Consider the following 27936-nt stretch of genomic DNA (forward strand, 5'->3'; position numbering starts at 1 on the left):
ATTTTTTAAAGATAAATGAGAATCCCTTGCCCCTTCCAAGTTTAAGGTAAGTCACTTAAGGACATCCCCCGCCCCCCTTCTGCTGCTGCACCCTGTGGTGATGAACACTGCCTACTCAGACCACAATAATCCTAGAGAGTGGAGAAGGCCCCTGCAAGACTGGCCTCATGGCCCAAGATGATCCCTCAGTGTCCAATACTCAGATAAGGCTCTTAAGTGAATTTGGCAATGGCTAGTGAGAGAAACAAGCTAATTATGGCTGCTAAGATACCCGTGGGGCCAGTGGGGCTCCTGACCTTTTTATTAAAATTTGTGACCTCAGGATGGCATTAAGTGTGAGTTCAGCTTCATTAAGCCTAAGATTTTCAAGCCTTTTGTCTTAATGGGCGCTTCTCGAGGAAAGCGAATTCAATCTATTTCTAGACGCCAAAGAGGTTTAGGAGAGAAAAAATAGCTTTCATTTGTACCCCAGCTGCCTGCTCAGCCTCCCACGCTGGCCTTAAAACTGAGCCTGTGGAAGAACAGCAGGTTCCTTGGCTAATGCTCAGAACTGCTGATGGAACACGTTTGCTGATTCAGGGGCTAATCCAGGTCTTCCATTCTGTTCTGTGCGTGGGATTATCTCCTAAACAGCAACAAGCAGGCTCATGAGACAGCCCATCCAAATCCACTACAAATTCCCCTCTTCATCCTTTGGGGGGCTTCACTCTCAGCCATTTCGGGAAAGGGCCCCTATGTCAATCGGCCTACCTGATCGGCACCAGCTAACTTGGGAAGAGACAGAACCAGTATCTTCGTGCTTCCCTTCTTCCCTTATTGGCCTAGCAGAGCTCCAGGTAAAAACCAAGATACTGTAAATCAGGCTTTAAATCGACGTTACCGGTCTAGTAAGAAATCCGGATGGGACCGTGGGAAGTCACAGCCATTGGATCAATTCCCCTTCCCTTGGTCTCATTTCCTTTTGATTGACTTTTCTGGGGGATCTTCAGGGGAGGTTATCTAACCTGGTTACTCTTGGCGTATGTTTGTGTTCCCTTTTGTGGGCTAGTGCAGAGGCCCCCAAAGTCAGGGCTGTGCCCACCCAGAAGACCGCAGCCTAACCCAAGGGGCACACGACCCACCACTCAATATGGGAAGACAGGTCACGGATCTGACCGTGTTGCTTCCCTACTTGTTAAACCTCCTTATTGGCTCTAGAATCAAATATTTAATCCCTTTTCGATTTCTATCTTGTATGTGAGTTTTATAATGTACACAATTACTAGTGCAGTAGTAAGAACATAATTTAATTTAGTCAGTATCCACATAATGATGGTATGTGCTCCAAAATGTTTTGGTAATGGTATGCACCATCAAAGAAGTCTAATCTGTCACTAGTCTGGGAGCATGACATAGGGACGCAGCAATCAGAAAGGGGAGCCTCGCGCACTCGAATCTGCCACTTCTCAGAATCCTCATTAGGTCCATTTCGTTGAGGTTCTATAGAAAAGGCAAATGTGTTGGTCAGACCTGGGTCTTCATGGCCTCCCAGCCCAGATCCTAAGAGGTTCCACAAGGTGACAGGACAGCTAGGGTCAGAAGGGGCACTGGAACTCAGGCCTTCCTGATGCCCACTTCTGAATGTCACCCATAATGCTACACTAGTCAAGAGGGGTTTTCTTTTCCTTTTTTAAGGACATATGCCTAAAAATCAAACTGTATAAAAGACTTTATTATCTGGCTAATGCTGAAAACTGAAGATAAACATAGGCATGTCTTTTGCTTGACTCTTCTGTATATTTGTTATAAGGGTTTGGTTTTTTTTATCAGTGGAAGGGGAATATGAGAAGGAAAGAAAATAGATTTTTGTTCATTAAAAACATAATTATCAGGAGAAAGGAAGGAAGAAAGGCAGAAAGAAAGAAAGAAAGGAAGGAAGGGAGGAAGAAAGGAAAGGCAGGAGGAAGAAAGGGAGGAAGGAAGGAAGGAAGGAAGAAAGAAAGAAAGAAAGAAAGAAAGAAAGAAAGAAAGAAAGAAAGAAAGAAAGAAAGAAAGAAAGAAAGAAAGAAAGAAAGAAAGAAAGAGGAAGGAAGGGAGGAAGAAAGGAAAGGCAGGAAGAAGAAAGAAAGGGAGGAAGGAAGAAAGAAAGAAAGAGGAAGGGAGGGAGTAAGAAAGGAAAGGCAGGAAGAAGAAAGAATGGAGGGAGGGAGGAAGGAGGGAAGGAAGAAAGAAAGAAAGAAAGAAAGAAAGAAAGAAAGAAAGAAAGAAAGAAAGAAAGAAAGAAAGAAAGAAAGAAAGAAAGAAAGGAAGGAAGGAAGGAAGGAAGGAAGGAAGGAAGGAAGGAAGGAAGGAAGGAAGGAAGGAAGGAAGGAAGGAAGAAAGGAAGAAAGGAAGAAAGGAAGAAAGGAAGGAAGAGAGAGAGAAAGAAAAAAGAAAGAGAAACTGAGGGTTGGTTGGAGTTTGTTGGTTGTTGTTAAATGCTTCTTGAGCCAGACCTAGGATTTCATTAGTGTTGGGGATTCCCAGTGTGGACATTCCCTCCACTAAAGTGGATCAGCTACTCAACCAAATCCCTCCTCGGATCCTTGCTGCACTTCTCTCTGTGTGCCCCATTTTCCTCATCTGTAAAACGAAGGGTTTGATCTGATGTCCCCTGAGGTCCCTCCCAGCTCTAACCCTCTAAGCCTATGAGCACTGGCGCATCAGAGAGAAGCCTGGAGCACCGACGGGTCTGGTGACTTGCCCACAGTCACAGGGCCAATGTCAAGCAGAGAGGAGACTTGAAGTGAGGTCCCCCTGATTCCACCAGACAGCTGGAAGCTGAGGGTAGCACGACTGCTCTGGGCGGGCACCAGCTTGCCTTTGGTACCTCAGCCAACCTGTGTCTCTGCACTTTCACTTAAGGGCCTCACTCACTTCCGAGGACTCCTTGGAGCCTGAAGGCCTCTCAGGGGCCCTTCTGAGATGGCGACAGGAGCGAAGAATGCCCCAAATCACGTGATCTTCAAGAAGATCTCCCGGGACAAGTCGGTAAGTGGCTCAGGGGCTAGCGCACCCCGTGGCCCCAGGAACCTGTGTTGGGAGAGGAGTATACAAGGGTGACTAGGAGTCTGTTACTGAGCTTAGAGATGAGTGAAGGAAATAAGGAAGAGCCACAAACAGAGAGGACCCGTGGCCCAAACAACCTAAGACTGGACCTGAGGCTCTGGGAGGAAGAAGAGTAGAGGGAGGGGGGAGAAGAGGAGGTCTGACCTGGGTCCAAGCAGGAAGGGTTGGGGGAAGGGCTCAAGGAAGGAAACCTCTCCATAGGCAGGCAGTCACCAAGCACTCATTAGGCTTCTACTGTGTACAAAAATGAAGCCGTTCCCTGTCCCAAGGAGCTGACATTCTCCCGGAGTATGCATCCAATCAGTCAATAAACAGGCACTTAGTAAGCACCCACAGCATCCCAGGCATTGGGCTTCATTTTAGAGGAGCCCAAGGCACAGACAGGTGGAGGTAGCCCAAGGTCGCACAGCCAAGAATGTGTGGACCTCCTGACTCCAGACCCAGGGCTCCGTCCACTCCAGCAAACAGTCTCAACAATTGAGATCCCCTGTTAGTGAGAGGAGGCTTAAGGGATGAATACTGAGGATATCGGGGCCTTCTCCATTTTGGAAAGGGGAGGAGGGTTCCAGGAAGGAAAAGGAAGAGAGACAAGAAGCTTTGAATGGGGGAAGAGAACAAGAGGGGGAAGGGAGTCTAAGAACCCGAGTTTAAATCCTGGCCCTGTCACTCCCCCTATGCTCCCTTGGATGAGCCCTGTTAAAAGTGGCACTAAAATGCAGTGGCCTTGAGGGTCCCTTGCAGCTCCAGCTGGGTGACCCTGGGACCAGAAAAGAGACTGAGGACAAGCTTAGCCCAGGGTCAGCCCTTCATCCAAGACCCCTCTAGGTGAGACTGTCCTGGGGCCCAATGGGGTTCCTCAGGAGGCTGATATCATAGGTCACAGGGCTGGAAGGGACCTTGGAGGTCATCCAGTCCAAGCCTCTGTCTCACATCTGAGGAAACAGGCCGGGAATGCTGAAGTGACTATGCAGATGTAGGGGACAGAGCCAAGATTTGAACCCAGGTCCTCAGGCACCAAGCCCAGGGAGGGGTCTTTCTACTGCTCCACATGGAAAGAATCTTCTTCCCTAGGAGAGTCATTAACGAAGGTCTCTCAGGTCCCTCCTGTTCTTCCCACAGGTGACCATCTACCTGGGGAAGAGGGACTACGTTGATCATGTGGATCAGGTGGAACCCGTGGGTGAGTCATGCGGAGACAAAAGCCCCTGACGTCTGCTGAGCGACACTGCTTCCCTTTGGTGTTCTCCACCCTCCTTCCTCACTGTGGTTCTCTCTCTTTGGTCCAGATGGCGTCGTGCTGGTCGATCCTGAGCTCGTGAAAGGGAAGAAAGGTGAGAGGGGCTTCTAAAGTCCAGACAGTTCTCTGGTCTACCAAAAGACAAGCATTTATTAAGCACCTACGATGTTTAGGCACTGAGAATGTAAAAACAAACCAAACCAGCCCTGACCTCAAGGAGCTTACATTCTATCAGGGAAGAGAGCATGTACCCAGAAAAGTAAATTCAAAGTAATATGAATGCAGTTGGGCCATGGCAGGGCAGGAGGAAGGAACATCCATCAATCATCAATCAACAAACATTTATTAGGCACCTCTAGATGCAAGTCCTGGAGACACAAAGAAAGGAACATAATAGTCCCTGCCTTCAGAGAGTTAATGATCTCTTCCACATAAGAGTAAATGCAAAGTACAAACAAAGTCCATTCAAGGTAGTTTGGGGAGGGGTCGGGAAAGGGCTTGTGGGAAGATGCCTGAGCTGTGGCAGCTGTGAAGGAAGCCAGAGATTGGGGTGGGGGGAGGTGAGGAGGGGGCCCCTCCAGGGAGAAGCACAGACCAAGCAGGCTGGTGTGTCATTCAGAGGGGATGCTGGGGCCAGGGGCGCTTCCAAAGCTCAACAAGGGATGCTGGTTTTAACCAAGAGGGAGGTAATAGGGAGCTACACGAGGCTCTGGGGCAGGGCAGGGGCATGAGCAGACCAGCTCTTGGGAGTATCTCCCCTTGGCAGCTGGATCACAGGGGAAGGGGGAGCCCAGTGTCCTCCAGACAACCAGCAGAGCAGCCTGACAGAGGGGCCTTTGTGGAGACCCTTCCTGGGCTGGGTCTGGGGCTTCCTAGTTGTTTACCTTGGGGCGGCCAGTGGAAGCCGGGGAGAGCCCATCTTTCCGTCCTCTCCGGCTCTGTCCCCCAGGAGGGACGGTGGGAGCACAGGAGCCTCAGCCAGATGCTGGAAGGGGCCTCGAGGACCACTGGTCCAACCTCCTTGTAGGAAACTGAGCCCCAGAGCGTGTGAATGACTTGACAGCAAACCCCAGCAGCTGTATTAGAACAGAGGCTGAGCCACCCCATCTCCTGGCTCCGGGCGTTTCCTCTGGCTGTCTGCACGCCTGCAATGCCCTCCCTCCTGCCTTCCCAGGCTTGCTTTAAGTCCCAACTCAAATCGCCCCCTTGTAGAGGAAGCCTTCCCCAAGCCTTCTGAGTTCTGGGCCACCTCTCTCTCATTCACATCCTAGTCGGGCACAGAGTTTGCCTGTTGCCTAGCCCATTAGACTGTAAGTTCCTTGAGGGCAGGGACTGTCTTGCACCTCTCTGGGTATTCCTAGAGCTTAGCACGGTGCCTGACACATAGCAGACGCTTGATAAATGTTTGTTGAATGACTGACAGGCCAATGACATGAATCACTCCATCCCATCATTCCACTGGGGAATGCCAGTGACACCCATTAGCCTGGGACCCCACTGTACTGGAGAAATTCATATCCTACTTCAGGAAGGTCCCTGAGCTAAAGAGTGGCAGGTCCCAAATGTGTACGACATTTTGAGGGTGTGTCCTCCCGCTCTTACACGGGATCTATAACTATTTTTTTTTTTAGTGAGGCAATTGGGGTTAAGTGACTTGCCCAGGGTCACACAGCTAGTAAGCGTTAAGTGTCTGAGGCCAGATTTGAACCCAGGTACTCCTGACTCCAGGGCCGTTGCTCTATCCACTGTGCCACCTAGCTGCAGGGATCTATAACTTTTGAAGTGAGCCGGGGCTGAAGAACGTGGGGCAAATAATGCTTCAGTAACTCTAGTCACCGTCATCCTTATAAAGCGGTCATCGGGCAGGTACCCAGGGACAACAGGGCGAGTCCTCTTCTCAATCCCAGGGGTCCTGAACCTTGTGGAGCAAATGTCACCCCCCGCCCTTAGCCCACCCCTGGATCGCAGGGGTGGGTGGAAGGCTTCCAAGGCACTAACCCGTGCCATCTTCTTCTGCCCAGTCTTTGTCTCTCTGACGTGTGCATTCCGCTACGGCCAGGAAGATATTGATGTCATCGGCCTGACCTTCCGCAGAGACCTGTATTTCTCCAGGGTGCAAGCCTACCCCCCTCTCAACCCAAGCTACACACCCACCAAAATGCAGGAGAGCCTGCTGAAGAAATTGGGGGTCAATGCTTACCCTTTTCTTCTCACGGTGAGTGTACCCGGCCTGGCTCTGTCCCAGTCCTCCCATTCCCAGATCCCCACTGCTGCCTGGCCATGTAGAAGGGGCGGGAAAGGGGAAATGGGAACTAAGCATCTCTTGGAGGGGGGAGGGCATGGTACCATCAGGGTAGAGGTTTCCAGTGAAGAAACGCCCTGTGCCACCAATGTAGACTGGTCCCTGCTCTGCAGCTCAGTCTTGCAAGTTCCCATCTTCCTGAGAGGTTCAAGGACTTGTCTTATACTTGTCTTGACACAGACTTGCACAGACAACCAGTCTATGTCAGTCAGGACTCAAACCCACCACCCCAGAGTGATTGTCCCCACTCTGAAGCCAGCTCTCAGACCATTATGTCATGTGGTGGTTGTTGTTCAGTTGTGTCTGACTCCTCGTGACCCCATTTGGGGGTTTCTTGGCAAAGATCCTGGGATGGTTCCTTCTCCAGCTCATTTTATAAATGAGGAAACTCAGGCCAACAGGGTGAAGTGACTTACCCAAGGTCACACAGTTAGTAAGTGTCTGAGGCTGGATTTGAACTCAGGAAATGAGTCCTGACTCCAGACCCAGTGCTCTATGCACTGTGGCGCCACCTAGCATCCCCATTACATCATGCTGCCTCTCAAAGTAACATTATTGTTAGTCTTTTTTTTTTTTTTTTTTTAGTGAGGCAATTGGGGTTAAGTGACTTGCCCAAGGTCACACAGCTAGTAAGTGTTAAGTGTCTGAGGCCGGATTTGAACTCAGGTACTCCTGACTTCAGGGCCGGTGCTTTATCCACTGCGCCACCTAGCTGTCCCAATTGTTAGTCTTTTCAATTCATTCCTTTCTGAGAGAAATGTATATAATAACAACACCTTAAAAACAAACTGCTTTGACAACCAGAACTCTGAACAACTCCGAGGCTGCCCCATGATTCTGGAGGCCTGAGGTGAAGTGAGAGGCCCACAGCCATCCCCTCAAAGTGAGTGACGACTAGGGGTGCAGAATGAGCCGGCTTATTAAACATGGCCCGATGCATTATTCCTATCTATCACCAGAGCGTCATCTTTCCTATGTCTCCAATGAGGAAGGGGCATGGAGGGAGAGGGAAAAACTAATTTTGTTTATTGAAAGAAATTAATTTAAAAGAACTCGACCCCGACTGGAAACGCCAGGTTGCTGTTGCATCTCCACCTTGGAACAGGGCACCTGGTATACAGTCGGCACTTAATAAATGCTTGCTGGTGGACTGATCGATGGATCGATCGCCTCCCAAGCTTCTCGCCCTCAGGACTTTCTTTCTTCTCCCCCAGTTTCCTGACTACTTGCCCTGCTCAGTTGCTCTTCAACCAGCACCTCAAGACGTGGGCAAGGTGAGTGGGGCAGGGCCCCTGGGAGGAGTGACATGGGGGCATCCCTGAGCCAGGGAGCCCCCAGAATGCCCCATCCAAGCAGCCTCACCCTGGTCAAGAAGTGGGCGCTCCCAGGCTAGCTACATCTGATGTGAATGTAGGGGCTTTAATCCCATGCTGACAGTAGGAAAATGCACTGTCTCCCCTTAGTCAAACTCCCATAATAAGACTTAGCTAATATTTGTAGAGGGCCCCCCAAAAGCCTGAGTGGAGATTTAAGCCACTAAAGCTTATAGGACTTTATGTATGTTGTCTCTTGTTGGTCCTCTCAGCAACCCTGGGGGGGGGCACTATTATTATCCCCATTTTACAGATGAGGAAACAGGCTGAGAGCTCTTCAGTGACTTGCCCAGGGTCATACATCTAGAAGTGTCTGAGGCAGAGTTTGCACTCAGGTCTTGCTGGATCCAAGTCCATGTTCAATCACATAATCCAATTTGATTATGGCACTAAATCCATTGAGAACAGGCCCAGCTCTGTCTGTCTGTCAGCACAAAATTACTGCCGTAATTGGGTCTGAGACAAACAGATGGGGCTGTGAGGGCCTAGGCTCACAACCTAGAACAGCTGTCCAGCTGGGGTCCATCCTGGGTTAGTGACTCACCCAAGGTCATACAGGTGGTGTCACAGCACAAAGTGTGTGCCCCACCTTTGATCATTTATGTCATTTAATGTGAGCCACCCATGGAAAACGCTGGTGTGACGAACCCTAACTCTTTTTTTTTTTTTTTTGGCGGGGCAATGGGGGTTAAGTGACTTGCCCAGGGTCACACAGCTAGTAAGTGTCAAGTGTCTGAGGCCGGATTTGAACTCAGGTCCTCCTGACTCCAGGGCTGGTGCTTTATCCATTGCGTCACCTAGTTGCCCCCACGAGCCCTAACTCTTAAAAGGGCCTGGCCACATGGTACATCTCTGAGATGAAGTAGAAGCTTCCCAGTTTCCTGAGCCTCGAATGCCGGCAGATGAGGCACTCATGGCGGTCCCTTCCTCTGTCTCTTTTGATCCTTCTCAGTGCTGCGGAGTGGACTTTGAGGTGAAAGCCTATGCCACCGACAGCACGGAACCTGAAGAGGAAAAAGTGTCCAAAAAGTAAGTTGGGGGGGGGGGGTCCCCGGCCCCACCCTCCGGGTCCCTCTGTATCCAGCTCCTCTTCGAGTGTCCCTGACTCAACGCTCAAAGGACTTTGGAGGCCGAAGAGCCTAACCCACTTTACAGATGGGGAAACCGAGGCAGGGGGTGACTTGTCCCCAACAAAAAGGAAGGGCAGACGAGGGGCCAAGAGGAAGCTCTGAGTTGGCAGGGAAGGTGATTCCAGAAAACCTAATGGCGTCTGCTTCTGCAGGAGCTCTGTCCGCCTGCTGATCCGCAAAGTCCAGCACGCCCCTCCTGAAATGGGACCCCAGCCCCAGATAGAGACTGCCTGGCAATTCTTCATGTCCGACAAGCCTCTGCACCTGGCCATATCCCTCACCAAGGAGGTAACGGGCACACAGAGACCTCACTGGGGCAAGGGGCATTTGGCCTTGGCACCCTCACCCACACACATGCCTCTGGGTACTGCACATCCGCCGTGAGCTCTCCTGGGCACTGTGGAGTTTGCGAAATCACTCTGCACTGGAGTGGAGGGCCGGGCTTTTCAGAGTGGACACCCCAGGAAGGTTCCTGGGGGGAGGGGCAGGCTTAGTGAGGACAAGAGGAGGTGCCCCCCAGCACACCTCGTCTGATCCATCCGGCCCTTAGTTCAGCTTTGCTGGTCAGGGGGTTCAGAAGAGGAGACGCTACATGGGTCATGGGTGCAGGGAAGGAAAGTGCTGCCCAATGAGGGACGCCAGGGCCTGGCAGTTCTTGTGGAATTGACGCCAACTCGTCACATTTGTTAAGACCATCACGGTTGTCTCTGATCCATCACCCCTCCCTCCCCGCGACACCCTCCTCCCCTGGACCAAACAGGAAGGACACATTACCCTTGTTCTCTCTTCCCCCATGACTCGGGGATCCAGCGAGACCAGCCCTCCCTGCAGGAGCCTCCCCCTGCCACCCCCCCATGCTGGAGGCCACCAGGCTGAGGACCTGGCCTAATCGTCATGCACTCACTTTTTCAGATCTTTTTCCATGGCGAGCCGATTCCTGTGACTGTGACCGTGACCAATAACACAGAAAAGACAGTGAAGAAGATTAAAGTGTCAGGTAGGAGGGTGCAGCCCTCCCGGGGTCCTGGGCCAGAACTGCTTCCTTCACTTCTCAGTTCTCAGATGGGCCACGCTAGAGGAGGCCCCTGGGGCTAAACATGGCTGACTCTCCCCTCGGGGGAAACACAAAATCTAACGGTCAATGTCAGCATCTCATGGTGTGGCCACAGACTTAGAGAGAGATGAGCTGGGGGCCAGAATTATATACCAAAAGTTCCATCTCTTTCATAAACTAACAGGTGACAAATCTCCATATTACAAAGAGAGGCCCTGAAATATCCTTGAGAATTCAGCTAATCCACTCATTATCCCAAACCAGACTGCTGTTCCATTAAAAAATTAGAATGATTTTTAGTAGATATTGACATATTACATACTACTACTATTTAATAATAATAATAATAATAGGGGTGGCTAGGTGGCGCAGTGGATAGAGCACTGGCCCTGGACTCAGGAGGACCTGAGTTCAAAGCCAGCCTCAGACACTTGACACTTACTAGCTGTGTGACCCTGAGCAAGTCACTTAACCCTCATTGCCCTGCAAAAAACAAACAAAAATAATAATAATAATAGCAAACGTTTATATAGCATGCCCCTAGGAGGTGGGTGCTGTTATCATCTCCAGTTACAGATGAGGAAACTGAGGCTGCTATAACTAAAGTGACTTGCCCAGGGTCCTACAACTTGTAAATGTCTGAGGCTGATCAGGCCTTCCTGACTCCAGGCCCAGTGCTCTGTGCCCTATGACCCCCTTCCAACTGCCCACTTGCCCAGGGTCCAAGATATGACAGGTGGAGGCTCCCTGGCAGGGCTCAGGTGCCTCTGTGAATCAGCTCCCCATCACGCTCATCAGAGCCCCATTCTCTCTTCTCGTTGCAGTGGAACAAGTTGCCAATGTGGTCCTGTATTCGAGTGACTACTATGTCAAACCTGTAGCCACAGAGGAATCCCAGTAAGTAGCCCTTGTTCCCCTTTTCCCACTTCCTGGCCTCCCCAAGGTCAGGCCTTCCAGAGGCCCAGGTGTGTCTTGCTTTGACCATCATCTGCCCCAACAGAGGGGAGGCTTCTCAAGGGCAGGCCTTGTTTTGCGTTTTTCTCGGTGACCCCACTGACCAGCACAGTGCCTGGATCATGGCTGATGTTTAATAAGCCCCTCCCCCCTGCCCTAGAGGGCAGGAATTGTTTCATTTTTGTTTGGTATCTCCGGAATCCTTGTGTGCATAGTAGAAGCTTACTAAATGCTTGTTGATTCACTGATCAGCCGACTGTACCAAAGATGATCGATGTGACAAATAAATATATTTATCATTTTGTGAGCAACAGGCATATATTAAGCACCTTCTGTGTGCCAGGTCCTGTGTTGACAAAAGGAAGACAATAATGAAACAGCCCTGCCCCTAGGAGCTTACATTTTAATAGGACACAACACATAAGTAAAACAAAGCAAAGAGTAAATGCAAAGTAATTTCGTTTGAGGAAGGGAAGAAGACACTGGTAGTTGAGGGTGGGGTGGAGGGCATGGGTGCAGAGTCAGGAAAGCCTTTATGTAAGAGATTGCCCTTAGCTGAGCTTGGAAGGAGATCAGGGAGTCTACAATGTAAAATGTGGTAATGAGGAGAATGTGTTATACAAAGGCATGGAGGTGGGAGATGGGACGTCCCACTTAGGTGTAGAGCCTCTCCGTGACTACCTGGGCTATACCTTTGTCAGGCCCCTGCTTGGCGCCTTTCCATCTTGGAAGGACCTGCCAGGGCTTCCACTCTACCTATACAGCTCTTGAGAATTCAGGGTCACCTCCTTGTCATGATGAGGACTTCAGGGAAGGTCCCTTCATATGGCTTGGTGCAAGGAAACTCCCACGGCCCCCTTCTTTCACAGGCTTCTTGGAGGATCAGATTTCTGGCTCTGTCTTCCGCCTTTGCTTTGTCTAGTTAGTTACCAGTCATGGTAGCGCCACATGTGGGGGTGAGCAGGAGCGTCAGGAAATGCAGACTGGTTTGCAGAAGTGATGTTGCTTATGAAAACAGGGTTGAGTATGGGTTTTACTTTCCTAATGGACCAAAGCTGGGACTTTGGGGCTTCTCATTTGCAATTCTGATAGGTTTTGATTTTTTTCTCCCCTAGTGAAAAAGTGCCACCAAATGGAACCTTAACAAAGACATTGACGCTTACTCCCTTGCTCGCTAATAACCGAGAAAGGAGGGGCATTGCTCTGGATGGAAAAATAAAGCATGAAGATACGAACTTGGCCTCTAGCACTATGTGAGTTCTTTGGGGTGACTCTAGCTGACGCTGTCTACAGGGGCACAGCTCAAGAGCTAGAAGGAATGCTAGAGGTTATCCAGGCCATTTTACAGATGAAGAAACTGAGGCCCAGAGAGATCATGGGGTCATTGATCTGGAATGGGAAGAGATCTTGGAGGCCAGCCAGCCTCTCCCCCCTCCATCCTCCCCGACACATATTTTATACATGAGGAAATGGAGCCCCAGGGAGGTTAAGTGACTGGGCCAACATCACACAACTTGGGAGGTATCTGGGGCAGGATTTGAACCCAGTGAGTCCAACCCTCAAGTCTAGCACTCTCCATGTTCCTATTTGCAGGGGCTCAGTAGGGAGGACCTTTTCTACAGCTATAACCTTAGTCCATGGAAAAGATCTGCTTCCCCTGGACCTGAAGCTGTCATTTCAGAGATAGGGATGAGTTTGCTTGATCTATCTATGCACTGTTGCCTTGCCTCCATCATTCCAGTGGCTCCAGGGAGCTAGGAGCCCTGGAGTCTGTGCAGCTGAAAGAGAATGAAATCATTAGAATGCCTAGTGGGGGTGGCCGTTATGAAAACCCTCTCTCCTTAAGGAGGTTCTCAACTCCAGAGAGCACCAAACAGATGCATTACCTAGGGATGACAGGGAGTGTTAAGATGGAAGAGACAAAACTGACAATTCAATGTGAAGGAAAGTGAGTGTGTACTGTGGGGCCAGAGCCGAGTCAGAGGGCATGTCCTGAGTCAGTACAGGGGAATGTGATTTGCTTCAATTTTCTAGTCCCTGTAGGTCTGATAAATTTTTGTGGAAATCTAGCTGTCAGTGGGTGAATGGAAGATACCATTGTAGTGAATCTTAGGCTGCGCTTCTCACTTCCATCCCCACCCCACCCCCACCCTGACCAAAACCCGGAAGTTTAAAATTTGGTCATAGCCTATAATCCCACCCTTGGTTCCACGAGGTGGTGCAATAGTGCATAGATCCCTAAGCCTAGAGTCAGGAATATCTGAGTTCAAATCTAGCTTCAGACAGACACTAGCTGGGTGACCCTGGGCAAGTCACTTAACTGATATCTGCCTCAGTTTGTTCACCTGTAAAATGGGAATAATAATAAAACCTACCTCCCAGGGTGGTTGTGAGGAGAAAATAAGATAATATGTGTAAAGTGCTTTGCAAACCTTAAAGTGCTCTGTAAATGCTGGCTGGTATTAATGTAGTAATCCGAGTAGTAGTACCATCTGCATGACTTAAGTTGGCCAGTCTCAGGAGCAGAAGCAGCTGCAGTCATAGCTTCCCCCTAGGCCCCCCAACAAGGTGAGGAATGCTGTCAAATAACTAAAAAATGTAGAAAATACATAGGAGTCTGACCACCGAGATAAACACAAGAATTCTATAAATACAGCTATAAACCACTGCTTATAGAAATATAGACAGACCTAAACCATTGGAGAAATATTTATTGTTCATGGGTAGGACAAGTCAATATAATAAAAGTTACAGTACTGGGGCAGCTAGGTGGCGCAGTAGATAAAGCACCGGCCCTGTATTCAGGAGTACCTGAGTTCAAATCCGGCCTCAGACACTTAACATGTACTAGCTGTATGACCCTGGGCAAGTCACTTAAACCCCAATTGCCCCACTTAAAATTTAAAAATTTTTTTTAAAATTAAAAAAAAATTACAGTACTACCTAAATTCATTTACTTATTCAGTACCACACCAAACTACCCAAGGGTTAATTTGTAGAACTAGAAAAATAATAACAAAATTCCTATAGAAGAAAGAAAAAGTTCAAGAATCTCAAGGGTAATAATGAAAACCATTGGGAATGAAAGGGGCCTACCAGTCCCAGATGTCAATCTAAATACAAAGCAGTAATTCTCAAAACAATTTGATACTGATGGGGCAGCTAGGTGGCACAGTGGATAGAGCACTGGCCCTGATAGAGCAGGAGGACCTGAGTTCAAATCCAGCCTCAGACACTTGACACTTACTAGCTGTGTGACCCTGGGCAAGTCACTTAAACCCCATTGCTTCACCAAAAAAAAAAAAAGAGAGAGAGAGCAAGAGAGAGATATCAATCATTTGAACAAATGAGGCACACAACGTACAGGAGCAAATAAACCTAGTAGCCTCATGTTCAGTAAACACAAAGACCCCCAGCTCTTGGGACAAGGATTCACCATGTGACTGGGCTTTGCCCCAGAGTTCTGAGGTTTGGAGGACTCCAGCAGCACTAACACTACTGCCATATAGAAACAACTCAATTTACCACTTAATTAGAAAAAATAATTAGTTGGACAGAGGCAGTGAGGGCTGGTGGCTGGAGAACTAGCCTCAGAGTTAGGAAGATTTGGCTTTATGAGCCAAATAAGTCATGTGTGGGACCAGTGCCCCCAAGGTGCTCAAAGTTACAGGTGAGGGATCAATGAAAGGAAGGCATTTCCATACTAGGAGGTCAACTAGGAAGTTGGGTGAATTTTGTTCTTGGATTTCTGGTTCTCTGGCTGAGTTTTCTGGTCTCTCAAGAGGGTAATTCTTGCCATGACATCACATATGAAATGACAAAGAAAAGATTATCTGTTTACCCCCTAAGAAGCCCTTTTCCCGACCCTCAGTCTTACCTTTTTTTTTTCTCTACTTGGGCAGCATTAAGGAGGGGATAGACCGAACAGTGCTGGGAATCCTGGTAGCTTACCAGATCAAAGTGAAGCTCACTGTCTCAGGGTAAGTCTCCTAAGATGAAGGGAATCATCTCTGCCTTGTTTGGAGGGAACAGAAAAAGGCCTTCAAGGCTCTTCTGAGCTAGTCACTTATCATTGGGCCTATACAGTAAGTGGAAACAGGGATCTTCCTAAGAACTCTTCACCTGGGCCAAAAAGAAGTGAAAGGCAGCAGGGGTAAGAGGGAGGGACAGCCTAGAGGAAAATACTGAGAGAATTGATGTCTTAGAGAATCTGCCTGTATTTCTGGGCCGGGGGTGGGGGGTGGAGAAGGATCCCAAAAAAAGAGGCTGGTGTCCCAGAGAGAACAAGAGTACACAGTGCAGGCTGGTGGAGGATCAGGAGTTGTGAGGTTCAGGGGGGAGGCATGTCTTCTCATGGCAGCACCCTAGGATAAAACCCCAGTCATCCTGCCCTAGTTACAGATTTAAGAGGAACACAATACTCATTACTTCTTAAAATGGTCCCCCCCAAAGCATTTTTAATGTTCATCTGAAACCTCCTCAGTCGTTCATTCATTTGGCTACAATTATTGTCTGACTTGGGGAGTGAAGGGGGGTAAAGAGAAAAACCCTGACCCAGGAGAATGGCTGGCCTAAAACATGATCCTCAGCTCTCCAGGTCTCTGGTGTGTTGTTCACTGGATCAGTTTTGATCAGAGGAGTGGCAAAAGTGTTTTGTTTTTCTGGGAAGGATCCAGACACTTCAGAGTTCCAAACAAACAAATTCTCAGATCTGGAAAATCAGATTCTCCCCTTGCAACTCTTCACAGTGGGGCTTCTTCAGAGTTCCCATTCCTCTTCAATTCCCATCTCCCAAAGGCTGAGGCCTCCCCGACTTGGGATCCACCCTCGGGGCTGGCTCAGAGTCAGGCCAACAGGCTCTGGGGATCCTCCCCTCTTCCCCAAGGGGGCACAGTCTGGAAGCCAGACCGAGATGCAGATCTGAGCCACTAACTCTCAAGGTGGCCGTGGCCAAGCCACTGACAACTCTGTCTGCTGATAAAGGAGATGGTTCCTCCTGGCTCTAAAATCCTAGGGAGGAATATTTCCACTTACTCTAAATAGGTCCCATTCCTGCATTGTTCCCATTAGCAATATTTCTTAAAATGGGAAGCTCTCTATTTTTTTTCCATATGGATATAAAAAAATCGCTAGAGTTTATCATTAATACTTGAGTTCAAAGGACAGATAACAAATAACTTCCAGGTTTTATCATCTCCTGGTACCTGGAGAGACAGTCTGATCATAGGAGCATAGATCTGAGCTGGAAAGGACTCTCTCTCAGAAGCCATCAAGACCAACTGTCCCACTTGACAAAGGAGGAAACTGAGGCCCAGTTTTCAGAGAAAGTGTCCAAGGTCACACTGGCAGTAAGAGGCAAAGCTGGGATCCAAGTTTGGGTCCCCTGCCCCCAGATCCAGAACTCTTTCCCAGTACCGGGCTGATCTCTGATTTAATCAGGTTCTCTCATGTTCCCAAACCTCAGTGATTTCCAGTTCTTGCCTATCACTCTTGAGTTAGGAGAATGAAGCTGTAGGTGGGTGGTGGGGTCACAGAGCTGAAATGAACGAGAGGGAAGAAGTTCCTGAACAGCGGGAGGAAGAGAAGGACAATGTAACGAGAAACTCCATCAGTAACTGAATTATGTGGAGCTCTGGGTGGTTTAATGGCTTTCCTTTTTTTTTCATGTGTTTCCAGCTTTCTGGGAGACCTCACCTCTAGGTAAGTTGATCTACTTTCTCTCATTGTCATCCATGTTATTAACCTAAGTTCTCTGCTCTTGCTCTCACTGTTTCTTTCTCTCACTCTCTGTCTCTGTCTCTGTCTCAGCTCCATATCAATAACTCTCAGCCTTCGTTTCTCTCCTAATCTCCAGCTGCCCACTGGACATTTCACACTAGATATCCCATAAGCATCTCCAGCTCATCACGTCTGTAGTGGAACTCATCTTTCAGCCACAAGTGCGGCCCTCTTCCAAACTGTCATTTACCCCAGTTCACAATATTGGTGCCATCTTTGTGCTTTGACTCGCCACACACACCCCTCCCACGTCCAATATGTTCACAAATCTTGTCAATTCTACTTCGATCATTTCTAATCTGTCCTTTTCTTTCTATTCACACAACCACCACCTGGTTCAAGGCCCCAACACTTTTCACATAGAGTATTTCAGCTGCTCTTAATGGGTCACCATTCTTCTTGCCTCTCTGGTCTCCAGCCCCTCTTCCCCACAGCTGCCAGACGGATCAAGCTAAAGCGCATCAGTCCCCTGAGCAAGGGGCTTCTTTGTTTGACTGTGAAAGCTGTCTACCTCTGGCTACAGCAGCCCTGCCAGCCTTAGTGCCCATTTCTCTCCTTCACGTCCTCAGTGCTCCAGCCAAACTGGCCTCCTTGCTGTTCCCATATGATATTGCTTCTCCAGGCTCTGTGTCCCCATTCCCATCTCACCTCAGCCTCATGGAATCCCCAGATTCACTCCAAGCTGAGCTCAGGGGCCACCTCCTGCTGGGAATCCCATCTTAACCCCACCAAATGCTAGTGACCCCCCTTGGAAGTGACACCCCCAATTTAGACTCCTTGAGGGCAAGGACTGTTTTGGTTTTGCCTCTACCCTCGGCACCTATCACAATGCCTGGCACATAGTAGGTGTTTACTAAATGCTTGTCTATTAAATAAATTAATGATGAGAAAGGGCTTAGGAGCAGGAACATGCCTGGAACCAATTTTCTGTCTAGCACAGTTCATTGTGTGATAGTAGAAATTCAATAAATATTTATTTGTTCACTGGATTTGGTTCCTGGGAATGTGAGGCACTGTTTTGTGTTGAGAGGGAGAAAAGTTCTCAAGCAATAGAGATGAGAAATGACTGGAAGAAATAGCAGTATTTTGACCAGAAAGGTCATAAGACAAGAGGGTGTGCGTGTGTCATGAGCACAGAGAAGAATCACTCTCTCATCTTTTTTCTTTCTTTATTCTCCATTTGTCCCTTTCTCTCTGCTTTTCTTCGTGGCTTCTCTTCCTTCTCTCAAATGCAAGCTATCATCATAAATTCTTTATAGGTCTGTGCTTATACAAGATCCCATTCAGTGTTTGTTTTTGTTTTGGGGGGTTTTGGGGGGGCAGGGCAATGAGGGTTAAGTGACTTGCCCAGGGTCACACAGCTAGTAAGTGTCAAGTGTCTGAGGCCAGATTTGAACTCAGGTCCTCCTGAATCCAGGGCTGGTGCTTTATCCACTGCGCCACGTAGCTGCCCCCCCCCCCGCCCCATTCATTCTTGTTCACCAGTCTTTCAGATTGGTATTTTTTTTATTGATACATATAATTTTGAGACAATAAACACTTCCTAACAAACTCCCAAACGATGGCCCCCAAAAAAGCATATTTCCTGAAATCCGTTAAGTCAAGCTGCCTCTAATAGCATAAATGTCACTGGTGGAACCCATCACGTAGTGTATCAGTTGCCAGTAAACAGGAAATATGCTTTGACTCTGATAGTGTAGCAGACTTAGGTACTACATCTCCAAATGTAGCAGGTTTTTTTGTTTTGTTTTGTTTTGTTTTTTGGTGAGGCAATTGGGGTTAAGTGACTTGCCCAGGGTCACACAGCTAGTAAGTGTCAAGGGTCTGAGACTGGATTTGAACTCAGGTCCTCCTGAATCCAGGGCCGGTGCTTTATCCACTGCGCCACCTAGCTGCCCCCTGTAGCAGGTTTTTATATAGGATGACACCCCCTGTCAAGCCGGGTAAGACTGGGTAGGCTGTGTTTCCTTATTCTAGTTGAAAAACTATACCAGCCCTTCCATTAATACTGTATTCATATGCTAGACATGTATGTCTGTTAAATATGTATGTATTTATTTGTGTGTCTACTCTAGTCTTCTCCTTCTCTTACAGTGAAGTGGGCACCGACTTACCGTTCCGTCTCATGCACCCTCAGCCTGTGGATCCAGGTCAGTCACTCCATGCTGCTGGTGGCCCTGCTTTTTGATGACTTGTGATGATTTGGTTTTGATGTGGCCGGATGTGCAGAAATTCTCTGCATTCAAAGGAATCCTCAAGATATCCCCCCAAATTAGAACAGATGTTAGCTTTGCTTTGTGGACAGAGACTCTTTGTCACAGAGCAATTTAATAGCAACTGGGGGTGGGGTACATAGAGGCCCCTGGACTCCCAGCACTAAATTCAGGCTTTACTGTTAGTGATTCTGACCCCACCTCCCTCCTACACAATGTACCATGAGTGGAAAGACCACTAGGTAAAGTCTAGGAGCCCTCCCAGCCATGGGACCTTGAGCCAGCTCCTTCCCCTCTCTGTGGCTCAGTCGCCCAATCTGTAAAATGAGAGAACTGGATTAAATGTTCTCTAAGATTTCTTCCAGTGCTAAAGCTTTAAAGCTCTCTAGCTTTGTTAGGAGAGAAAAGGACCGACTTAAATTGAAATATATGATTTATAGGACCCTAATACATACATGTATATGTATAAATGTGTGTGTGTGTACACACATGTGTATATATGTGGTATATGTTTGTGTATGTATATAATATGAGGGATACTGTATTGTGTGTATATGGAGAGAGAGAGAGAGAGAGAGAGAGAGAGAGGGAAAGAGAGAGAAAGGGAGGAAGGGAGGAAGGGAGGGGGAGACAGAGAGACAGAGACAGAAAGAGAGAGAGAGAGAGAGAGAGAGAGGAGAGAGAGGGAAAGAGAGAGAAAGGGAGGAAGGGAGGGAGAGACAGAAAGGCAGAGAGACAGAGACAGAAAGAGAGAGAGAGACAGAAAGAGAGAGAGAGAGACAGAAAGAGAGAGAGAGAGAGACAGAAAGAGAGAGAGAGAGAGAGAGAGAGAGAGAGAGAGAGAGAGAGAGTGTTCTGGACTACCTGAAGGGACTGGTGATTTCACCAGTGTGGAGAACTCCCTCCATCTCCCTGAGACTCAGTAGATCAATGCTAAGGAGCTGCCTAGGGCACAGGGAGGTTACACAGTACAGGACAATGGAAAAATCCTTACCTCTGTGTGGAGTCACAGGCATAGGTTGAAGTCCCACCTCTGACCCTTACGACCTGTATAACCACAGCAAGGTACACTCCCCTCCCTGGGCCTCTGTTTCCTTCTCTCTCAAATGAGAGGTTTGACCTCACAAGCCTCTATGTGGTCCCTTCTACTTCCACATCTTTCTTGATCCTCTTTCAGAAAATGAATTCAAACAAGGAACAAGTTTCTTTCCCCAAATCTCACATGAGTCCAGGGCATTTTAGGTTTTAGAAACCCCAGGAGACAGCACACATAGTATCACGCCCATTTTGCAGACAAGGAAATGGAGGCTTGTTCACTAGAGCTGGGTCCAGAGGCTAACTTGTTTGATTGGTGAGGAGCTGAACACCAGAGATTCAGTGACTTGCTGTGCCAAGGTCACCTAGGTAGGAAGAAGAGTAAGACTTGGAGCCCAGATCCTCAGAATCAACATCCACTGAGTCCTCTTTCCCCTGTACCCTGTTAGCAGAATAACTCACCAGGGAGTTTTTCTATTTTGTCCTTATGCTCCTAATGCCCAGCATAGAGCTGGGTATACAGCAAGCACTTCATAAATGTTTGTTGAAGAAATGATCATATAGCCGCATCAGAGCCAGGATTTAAACCCGTGTTTTCTGACTCCAAGGCCAGTTGTTGTTTTCCCTTGATGCACACGGACTTTCCTGTCACCAGGCTTTGGAGTTAGAAGCGCTGTGCTTATTACTCTCTTGTGGTTCCTCTCTTGTGGAAAGAGTCGAATCATTTCCCCTTCATTTGAGGCTGTTCTTTTCCCATCTCTCATTGTTGACCAAACATGATTCGTCTTCATGTGTATGAGAAATCTACAAGGTGCCTAGCTTCTAAAAGATGTTTTTCAGAGGATAGTTTTTTCATTCCAAAATATGATATGAATTGAGAATAACTCTATTCGTCATTATTGTTGACTTCTAGTAATGAAACATTCTTCAAGTGCTAACAAAATGTCAGCTTTTGCATGTGGCTGTCAGTCACACAGAGGGGGATCCTATTTGGAGGGTGGTATGAAGACAGTCAAAAGCCACCCCAAAATTGTCCTTCTTAGTGCCCTAAAGGAGTGGAGAGAGAGGTTGGTTCTGTGTTGTTTCCTCCAAGCTGGCAGAATTCTGTTGTTGAGATTGAGGTGCCACTTAGAAAAGACTAGTCTGAAGCTTAGAACTGTAGGAATGATCTATAAAACAGACAGATTTAGTCTATTTGCCTCCCTCTCTCTCCTTCCTTCCTTCCTCCCTGTCTCTCTCCCTTCCTCTCAGCCTGGGGGCTGGGAACTTTGAAAAACATTTTTGATAACTATATTTCAATACAATTGGTTACTTTGCAATCCAACGTGTTTTATGTTCTACATTTAAAAACGTGATTCTGGGCAGCTAGGTGGCACAGTGGATAAAGCACTGGCCCTGGATTCAGGAGGACCTGAGTTCAAATCCAGCCTCGGATACTTGACAATTGCTAGCTGTGTGACCCTGGGCAAGTCACTTAACCCTCATTGTCCAACCAAAAAAAAAAAAAAAAAACCAATCATATACTACAACTTGTTCAGCCTTCCTCCAATTCATGGGATGCCTCCTGGTTTCTAATTCTTTAGGGCAGCTAGGTGACACAGTGGATAAAGCACTGGCCCTGGATTCAGGAGGATCTGAGTTCAAATCCAACCTCAGACACTTGACGCTTACTAGCTGTATGACCCTGGGTGGCGAGTCACTTAACCCTCATTGCCCTGCCAGAAAAACCCGTGATTCTGAGAAGGGGCCCAGACTACCCAATGGAACATGTCACAGAAAAGGTTAAGTAGGCCTGTTCTACACAATACAAATAACATTTACTACATCAGCAAAAGTATATGTTAAGCGAAGACAATTTAAACAAGTAGTTTTTGGCTTTTCCATCCCTTTCTAAGTAGTTTCTCATCCTTGCTGGTGCCTTAATATGAGAAATTTGCTTTTAATAATGAGTAGGCCACCCATAGTTACTTGGGAATTTGTAAAATAGCCCAAACTTTAAAAAATAATTTTGTGTTCATTCTCACCCACTGTGTATTTTGCCAGATGCATTTTTTGTGGTCATATGTTTCTAGGGGGAGAGAATGCCATTCATATGTTTTTGAATTGATTTTTTTTTGGTAGGGCAATGGGGATTAAGTGACTTGCCCAGGGTCACACAGCTAGTAAGTGTCAAGTATCTGAGGCCGCATTTGAACTCAGGTCCTCCTGAATCCAAGGCCAGTGCTTTATCCACTGTGCCACCTAGCTGCCCCCATTCATATGTTTTTGATTCATTTATTCTAATATCATCTACCTGGCGTCTTTAAGAACCATGTGATAGACAAGAAGCCTTCTAAATAAAGTCTTCATAAAACTGGAGTTAGGCCCAGAGCCCTGGATTTTAGCATCCAAAAGTTGGCCTTTGTGTCATTCACGGAACTGTGGTTGTTCATCAGTGGTTCACTTCAACCACATGGGACAATTCCTAAGTCCTGTCATGCAAAAAATATTGTTGTTTTGCACTTGTCATGGTTGCCAAATTTCACCTAAATCGCCAACCACTGGTTGCTCCATTGGCATCTTTGTGATGTCAGGAAAGCCCAAGGAAGGACTCCAGTCAGTTGAGGGAACCTGCTCTGGTGAGCTTATGGGAAGACCTAGATGAGAGGCAAACAGGATGGACAGGCAGAGTGAAAGCTGCGGTGTGAGCCGAGTGTAAAACACTGTGGGTGCCCACAAAACATTCTCTTCGTGTGTTTGGCAGGCCATAGTCATAAATAACAAGTAAATAATACAGACATTTCAAACACACATCAACACAGATTTCATGGCATCTCCAACGGCACCTCTCCGATGTGTGCTGAGGGCTATTTGTCACAAAGTGTGTGGAAGCAAAACCAAGTCACATTAAAACCAATCTTCCCAGACTTTTGGCCTTATTGACATGAAGCCTCTTAAGACACCCAGTCAGCAGAAATAATCCAAACCGGACGCCTTAGTCTGTGAGGCATTGACTGAGCACCTACTTTGTACAAACACTGGGTCACATATTTGGGAAGGTCCATAGAGAGGCTGGCAATTTTATGTGGGAAGGGGGAAGCATACAAGCAAGGATATCCATGTGACAGTTGGGGAAATGATGTTACGGGGGGCACTTTGGTCCATAGGCATTGGGAACTGAGCTGTAATGTGAGGAATTTTCCCAGTGGGTAGAGCGCTGTACTTGGGTCAGGAACCTGGGTTAAAATTCTGCCTCTGACACTTACCAGATGCATGACTCTGAGCACTGAAGTCCCTTAATTTCTCAGGGCCTCCGTTTCTTCTTCTGTAAAATGAAGAAATTGGATTCAGTGACCTCTAGGTCCCATCCCCTCCCATCAGGGAGACTGTGGCCTTACAGCTTTTGATATGTACAGATTAAATCCTAAGGGGTCACAGACCAGAAGGAGAATTAGAGGCTCTGGTTTAGGCATGGTGGGGTGGGGGGGGGGGTTCTGAATGGACCAAGAAGAAGGAGAAAGGAAAGCAGGTTTAAAGCAAACTGTCAATAATCAAAGTTGCCCATCTTGTTTGTAATCTTTTGGGTTCTTTTTTCTATATGGAAACGTTCATATTTATTGATGATCATTAAGTTCAGAATAAAAACGAAAATTTAAAAGAAGTTTAAAGGTAAGAAGGCAGAAAAGCCTTCCAGGTAGGAAGAGCCACAGAGACTGGAAGAAGTAGACCCCCTTCAGTGATTCAGGCAGCCCAGGGCTCCTGTTTCTCTTGCCACAAGATCATTTGAAAGGACTGTGCCCTCAGACCTGCAAATTCCCCAAGAAATGAGTCCAACATCCCTGTGACAGGGAGAGCACATGCCTTAAAATGGGGTCACAAGGGAAAGCAAGGAAAAGCACCCTGGCCAGCCTAGCCACAAGTGCCTGACGGGTGGTCAAAATAACAGCCAGAGTACATGTAGTCAGAAAGAAAGAAGAGAACACATTTCTGCTGCTCACTCACTAATGACTCCCTTCTCTTCTTTTCCTGCTCTCGGCTGACAGCCAAGGAGAGGTAAGAGCCTTGAACCCTGTCCTGTGCGGTCCGGACAGGTTATCCGGGGAAGGAGGGAGGGATCGGTCCTGTTCTGCCTAACCCCAGAGAACTGTAGAGGCAAGGGCCAGGAAGGCTGCTTTGGCTGGGAATCAGAAAAGGCTTCCTAGCGACGGGAACTGCCTGGGGAGCCCAAGTCCCTTGTTGAGGCTCTCATAGAAGAAATTCTGGCTCAGTCCAGGTTGGACTGGATGGCCTTAGAAGCCCCTTCCAGTCTTAATAAGGTTTTTATTGGAATAAATGAATGAACGAGTAAATGAGTGGGGCAGCTAGGTGGCACAGTGCATAGAGCACCGGCCCTGGATTCAGGAGGACCTGAGTTCAAATCCGTCCTCAGACCCTTGACACTTATTAGCTGTGTGACCCTGGGGCAAGTCACTTAACCTCCATTGCCCTGCCAAAAAAAAAAAAAAAAAAAAGAGTGAATGAGTGAATGAATCCATGAATAAACACTTCTGAAATGCTTCCCATGTACTTGGCACTGGGTATGAAGCGAACGGAAAAACCCGAGGCAGTTCTTTCTCTTGGGAAGCTCCCCCTCTAAATAGAAGAGACAACAAAGAGGAGACAGGCACAGAATCCCTAAGGGCTCAGTGGTGTGATGGATGGCAAGTCCCAGGTCTCCACAAACCACTGCTCACATAAGCTTCCATCACCTGCTCCAGTCTCCTCCAGTTCCAGCTCATAGACGTGCGTGTGCATGCGTGTGTGCATGTGTGCATATGCATGCGTGCGTGTGTGCACATGCATGCATGCTTTCATGCCCTGTGGGTTTCTGAGTCTGTCTCCAGGGACAGCCCAGCCAGTCATCCTCTCTTCTGACCCTTAGATTTTTCAGGAACAAATGTCAGAGCACTCACTAAATACACCTGGCTCTGAGAAGAAGGGAGAATTCTCATTTCTCCTTCACATTCAAGAACATTTTAAAAATCAAAACATTGAGAACAGTACCATGAGAGGGCAAGCAATGTTACTGCTTATATCCCCAAGGTAGGCAAAGCTGCCAGATTTCGGGGGGGTCTCTGACCTCAGATAGGAAAAACATTACATCTCTTACCCCACAAACCTCTAACTAAAATTTAGCACTTCTTTCCATTGGGATTTTTAAAAAATTATTCTGATAAAGGGTTTATAGGCTTCACCAGACTGCCAAAGGAGTCCGTGAGGTAAAGAACCGTGGAGTAGAAGGTCAGGGTGCTACACGGAGGGCAAACAGGGACCACATGTTCCTAACAAGACTTTGTGGGGTGATCCGGATGTTTGTCTGTCTTCCATTTCAGCTCAGCGGGTGAAGATCTGGTCTTTGAGGAGTTTGCTCGTCAAAATCTGAAGGATGCGGCTGATAATGAAGAAGAAAAGAAAGATAAAGAAGCACAAGGGAATGATGACTGAATGGTGCTGGTAGAGAGAACGTAGTTCCCAGAATTGTGGCTCTAGATCTGGAAGGGACCTTAAAGGTCATTTAGTTCAACCCCCTCGTTTTACAGAGGAAGAGTCAAGGCCCCATGTTTCCTTCGATGTCATAAAAGTGGAACAAACTTAGTTAAGCAAAGTCATAGTAATATCTGTCCCTTGGGGAGACAAACCTCATTAAAAACACTCTCCAGGTAAACTAAGTCAGCTTGGAGGTTAAACCACTTAGAGGGCTCAGCGTGTACTAATTTGAGAGGGGAGATTTCCATGTCCCCAAGGTCATTGAGAAAGCTCAGTGAACATAAACGCCGTGAAGCAAACGAAACAAGAAGCCGAAAGCATCCAATAAGGATCATCGAAATCCAGTAACATCAAGTCGAGTGACTTGCCCAAAGTGGCCAAGGCGTCTGTCTCCAGACCCTTCTGGGCACGACGCTGCCACCCAGGTGGGCACAGAAAGCAGAAGAGCTAAGAGAAAGGACAGAAGTAGTTTGTATGTGGCGAGTTTTCCCCTCCCCCATTGCTCAAATAAATAAAGGGTGAATAGTGGCTAAAAACCAGGTCATCTTGTGTCATGCTGACTCCCTGGAGAAGGCCTGGGCTGTTGGAGCTGCCGCAGAATAGGAGACATTTTGGAGTGTCTGAGCAGCAGCCATTATGGGGTAAGAGACAGGCCTGGAAGCCAGGTGCAGGCTGAAGCATCACTTAGAGCTGATGAGGAAGGAGAAAACAGACCAGAGATTAGGAGGGAGAAGGACCTCAGAGATCACAGTATCACAGCGTTAGAGCAGGAAAGCACCTTCCAGGCAACCTAGTCCAGACCCCTCATTTTATGGAAGGGGACACTGAGGCACTCAGAGAGTTACTCAGGTAATAATGGGATTTGAATCCAGGTCCTTGTAGGACTTGAGGCAAGTCCCCTGATGTCTTGGTGTCCCAGGCAACTCTCCAAGACTCAATATTCATAGGCTTTTGGGTTTCTAGGTCACTGAGTCCCGTTTTACAGAGGAGGAAACCAAGGTGCCTTGCCGGGTGTCACACAGTGCCACAGGCAGGCTTCGTGGTTCCAAGCCCACTGGTCTATCTGCAAGACACCGAGCTGGCCCTGGTGCAGACCAGTGCTGACTTACCTTTGGTAGAGGAAGTTTTCCCCAGCCCCATGAAATCACAGGCCTGGGCTCCACCAACAAGGCTCTGCCTCGATTGTTGCTGAGGCTTTAGGGGGTGTGATCTGAGATCACTTTAGTGAAGGTAACTCTTAGTGAGGAAACTCCTTTGGTCCGTGAGGATCCGACCTGCCACTCGCAGCCTTAGAGGAGCTAAGAGAGAGACAGGGCAGAGAGACAGGGAGGGGCTCGCCCTGGGGTGGTGTCCGAGGCCCGGGCATTTCCCCCAAAGCATGAGTGCCGAGAGCGCCTTTGCTTTATGAAGGCCTTGGTGAGGAGGGTCTGGGCCCTGCAACTCTAGCTTTTAAAAAAGAAGTAAGCTGGGGCAGCTAGGTGACGCAGTGGATAAAGCACCAGCCCTGGATTCAGGAGTACCTGAGTTCAAATCCGGCCTCAGACACTTGACACTTAGAAGCTGTGTGACCCTGGGCAAGTCACTTAACCCCCATTGCCCTGCAAAAAAACAAAAAACAACAACAACAAAAAGAAGTAAGCTTGGACTAAAAGCATCAACATCTGCATCCAGCGGTGGAATCCTGGACCTAAACTTCCTCTTTTTTCCCCCATTTTCAATGGCAAACGCTCCCAGCTTTTCTGCTCACATTCAGGGACCGCCTTCCCCACAGATCAGCCCTGTGAATTAGTAGATGGTGTGCATCTCTAATATTAGGCATTGTGCTAAACCACGGGGGCTACAAAGAGGAAAAAATGCCTGCAGGGGACTCGTTCTAATAGGCTCCTGATCAGCCCAAGGAGAATACAGTGGATAAGCCCATCCCAGTCGGGATTCAGGGGCTGATCTCAGACAAGGTAAACAGCCAGAGGCATGCTGGGACCACAGTGAACTGTCTGGGTGAAATACTGTATCCTCCCCCACGGCTGTCCTGACACCCTTCCCTTCTCTTTGCTGGGCCCACTTCCTTCCTCCCAGCTCCCCCTTTCTCCATCATCTGCCTCCTTGCCTTGACTCTCCTCTTCCCTGCCTTGCTGAGTCTATAGACAGAAAGCCTCTGTTCCTCTGACAGCAGGCCTGGTTGAGCCTGGATGATCCAGGCTGAAGTCAGAGGAGCTGGGTTCCAATGCTGCCTCAAATGCTTACTACTTGCCTTGGGAAGTCCCTTCA

At 48.0% G+C, this 27936-nt stretch overlaps 1 protein-coding gene across 1 annotated transcript; it reads left to right on the plus strand.

Moving 5' to 3' along the window:
* Positions 1–729: 729 nt before the first annotated feature.
* Positions 730–26012, plus strand: SAG (S-antigen visual arrestin). Its single transcript, XM_044005628.1, has 16 exons — positions 730–836; positions 2884–3009; positions 4207–4267; positions 4374–4418; positions 6346–6539; positions 7841–7900; positions 8952–9028; positions 9282–9417; positions 10042–10126; positions 11008–11080; positions 12253–12390; positions 15040–15117; positions 16814–16837; positions 19010–19065; positions 24186–24195; positions 25515–26012. Exons 2-16 carry the CDS (start codon positions 2944–2946, stop codon positions 25624–25626), a joined length of 1215 nt encoding a protein of 404 aa, XP_043861563.1. The 5' UTR covers positions 730–836; positions 2884–2943; the 3' UTR covers positions 25627–26012.
* The last annotated feature ends 1924 nt before the right edge of the window (positions 26013–27936 follow it).

The sequence above is a fragment of the Dromiciops gliroides genome, chromosome 4, assembly GCF_019393635.1.
Source record: "Dromiciops gliroides isolate mDroGli1 chromosome 4, mDroGli1.pri, whole genome shotgun sequence".
NCBI lineage: Eukaryota > Metazoa > Chordata > Mammalia > Microbiotheria > Microbiotheriidae > Dromiciops > Dromiciops gliroides.

Bases quoted from the DNA above. Each gene is read 5' to 3' on its own strand.
- SAG (XM_044005628.1), top strand. From the start codon at position 2,944: ATGGCGACAGGAGCGAAGAATGCCCCAAATCACGTGATCTTCAAGAAG. The intron at 4,268-4,373 runs GTGAGTCATGCG...TCTTTGGTCCAG, and splicing joins GGATCAGGTGGAACCCGTGG to ATGGCGTCGTGCTGGTCGAT. The intron at 16,838-19,009 runs GTAAGTTGATCT...CTTCTCTTACAG, and splicing joins CTGGGAGACCTCACCTCTAG to TGAAGTGGGCACCGACTTAC.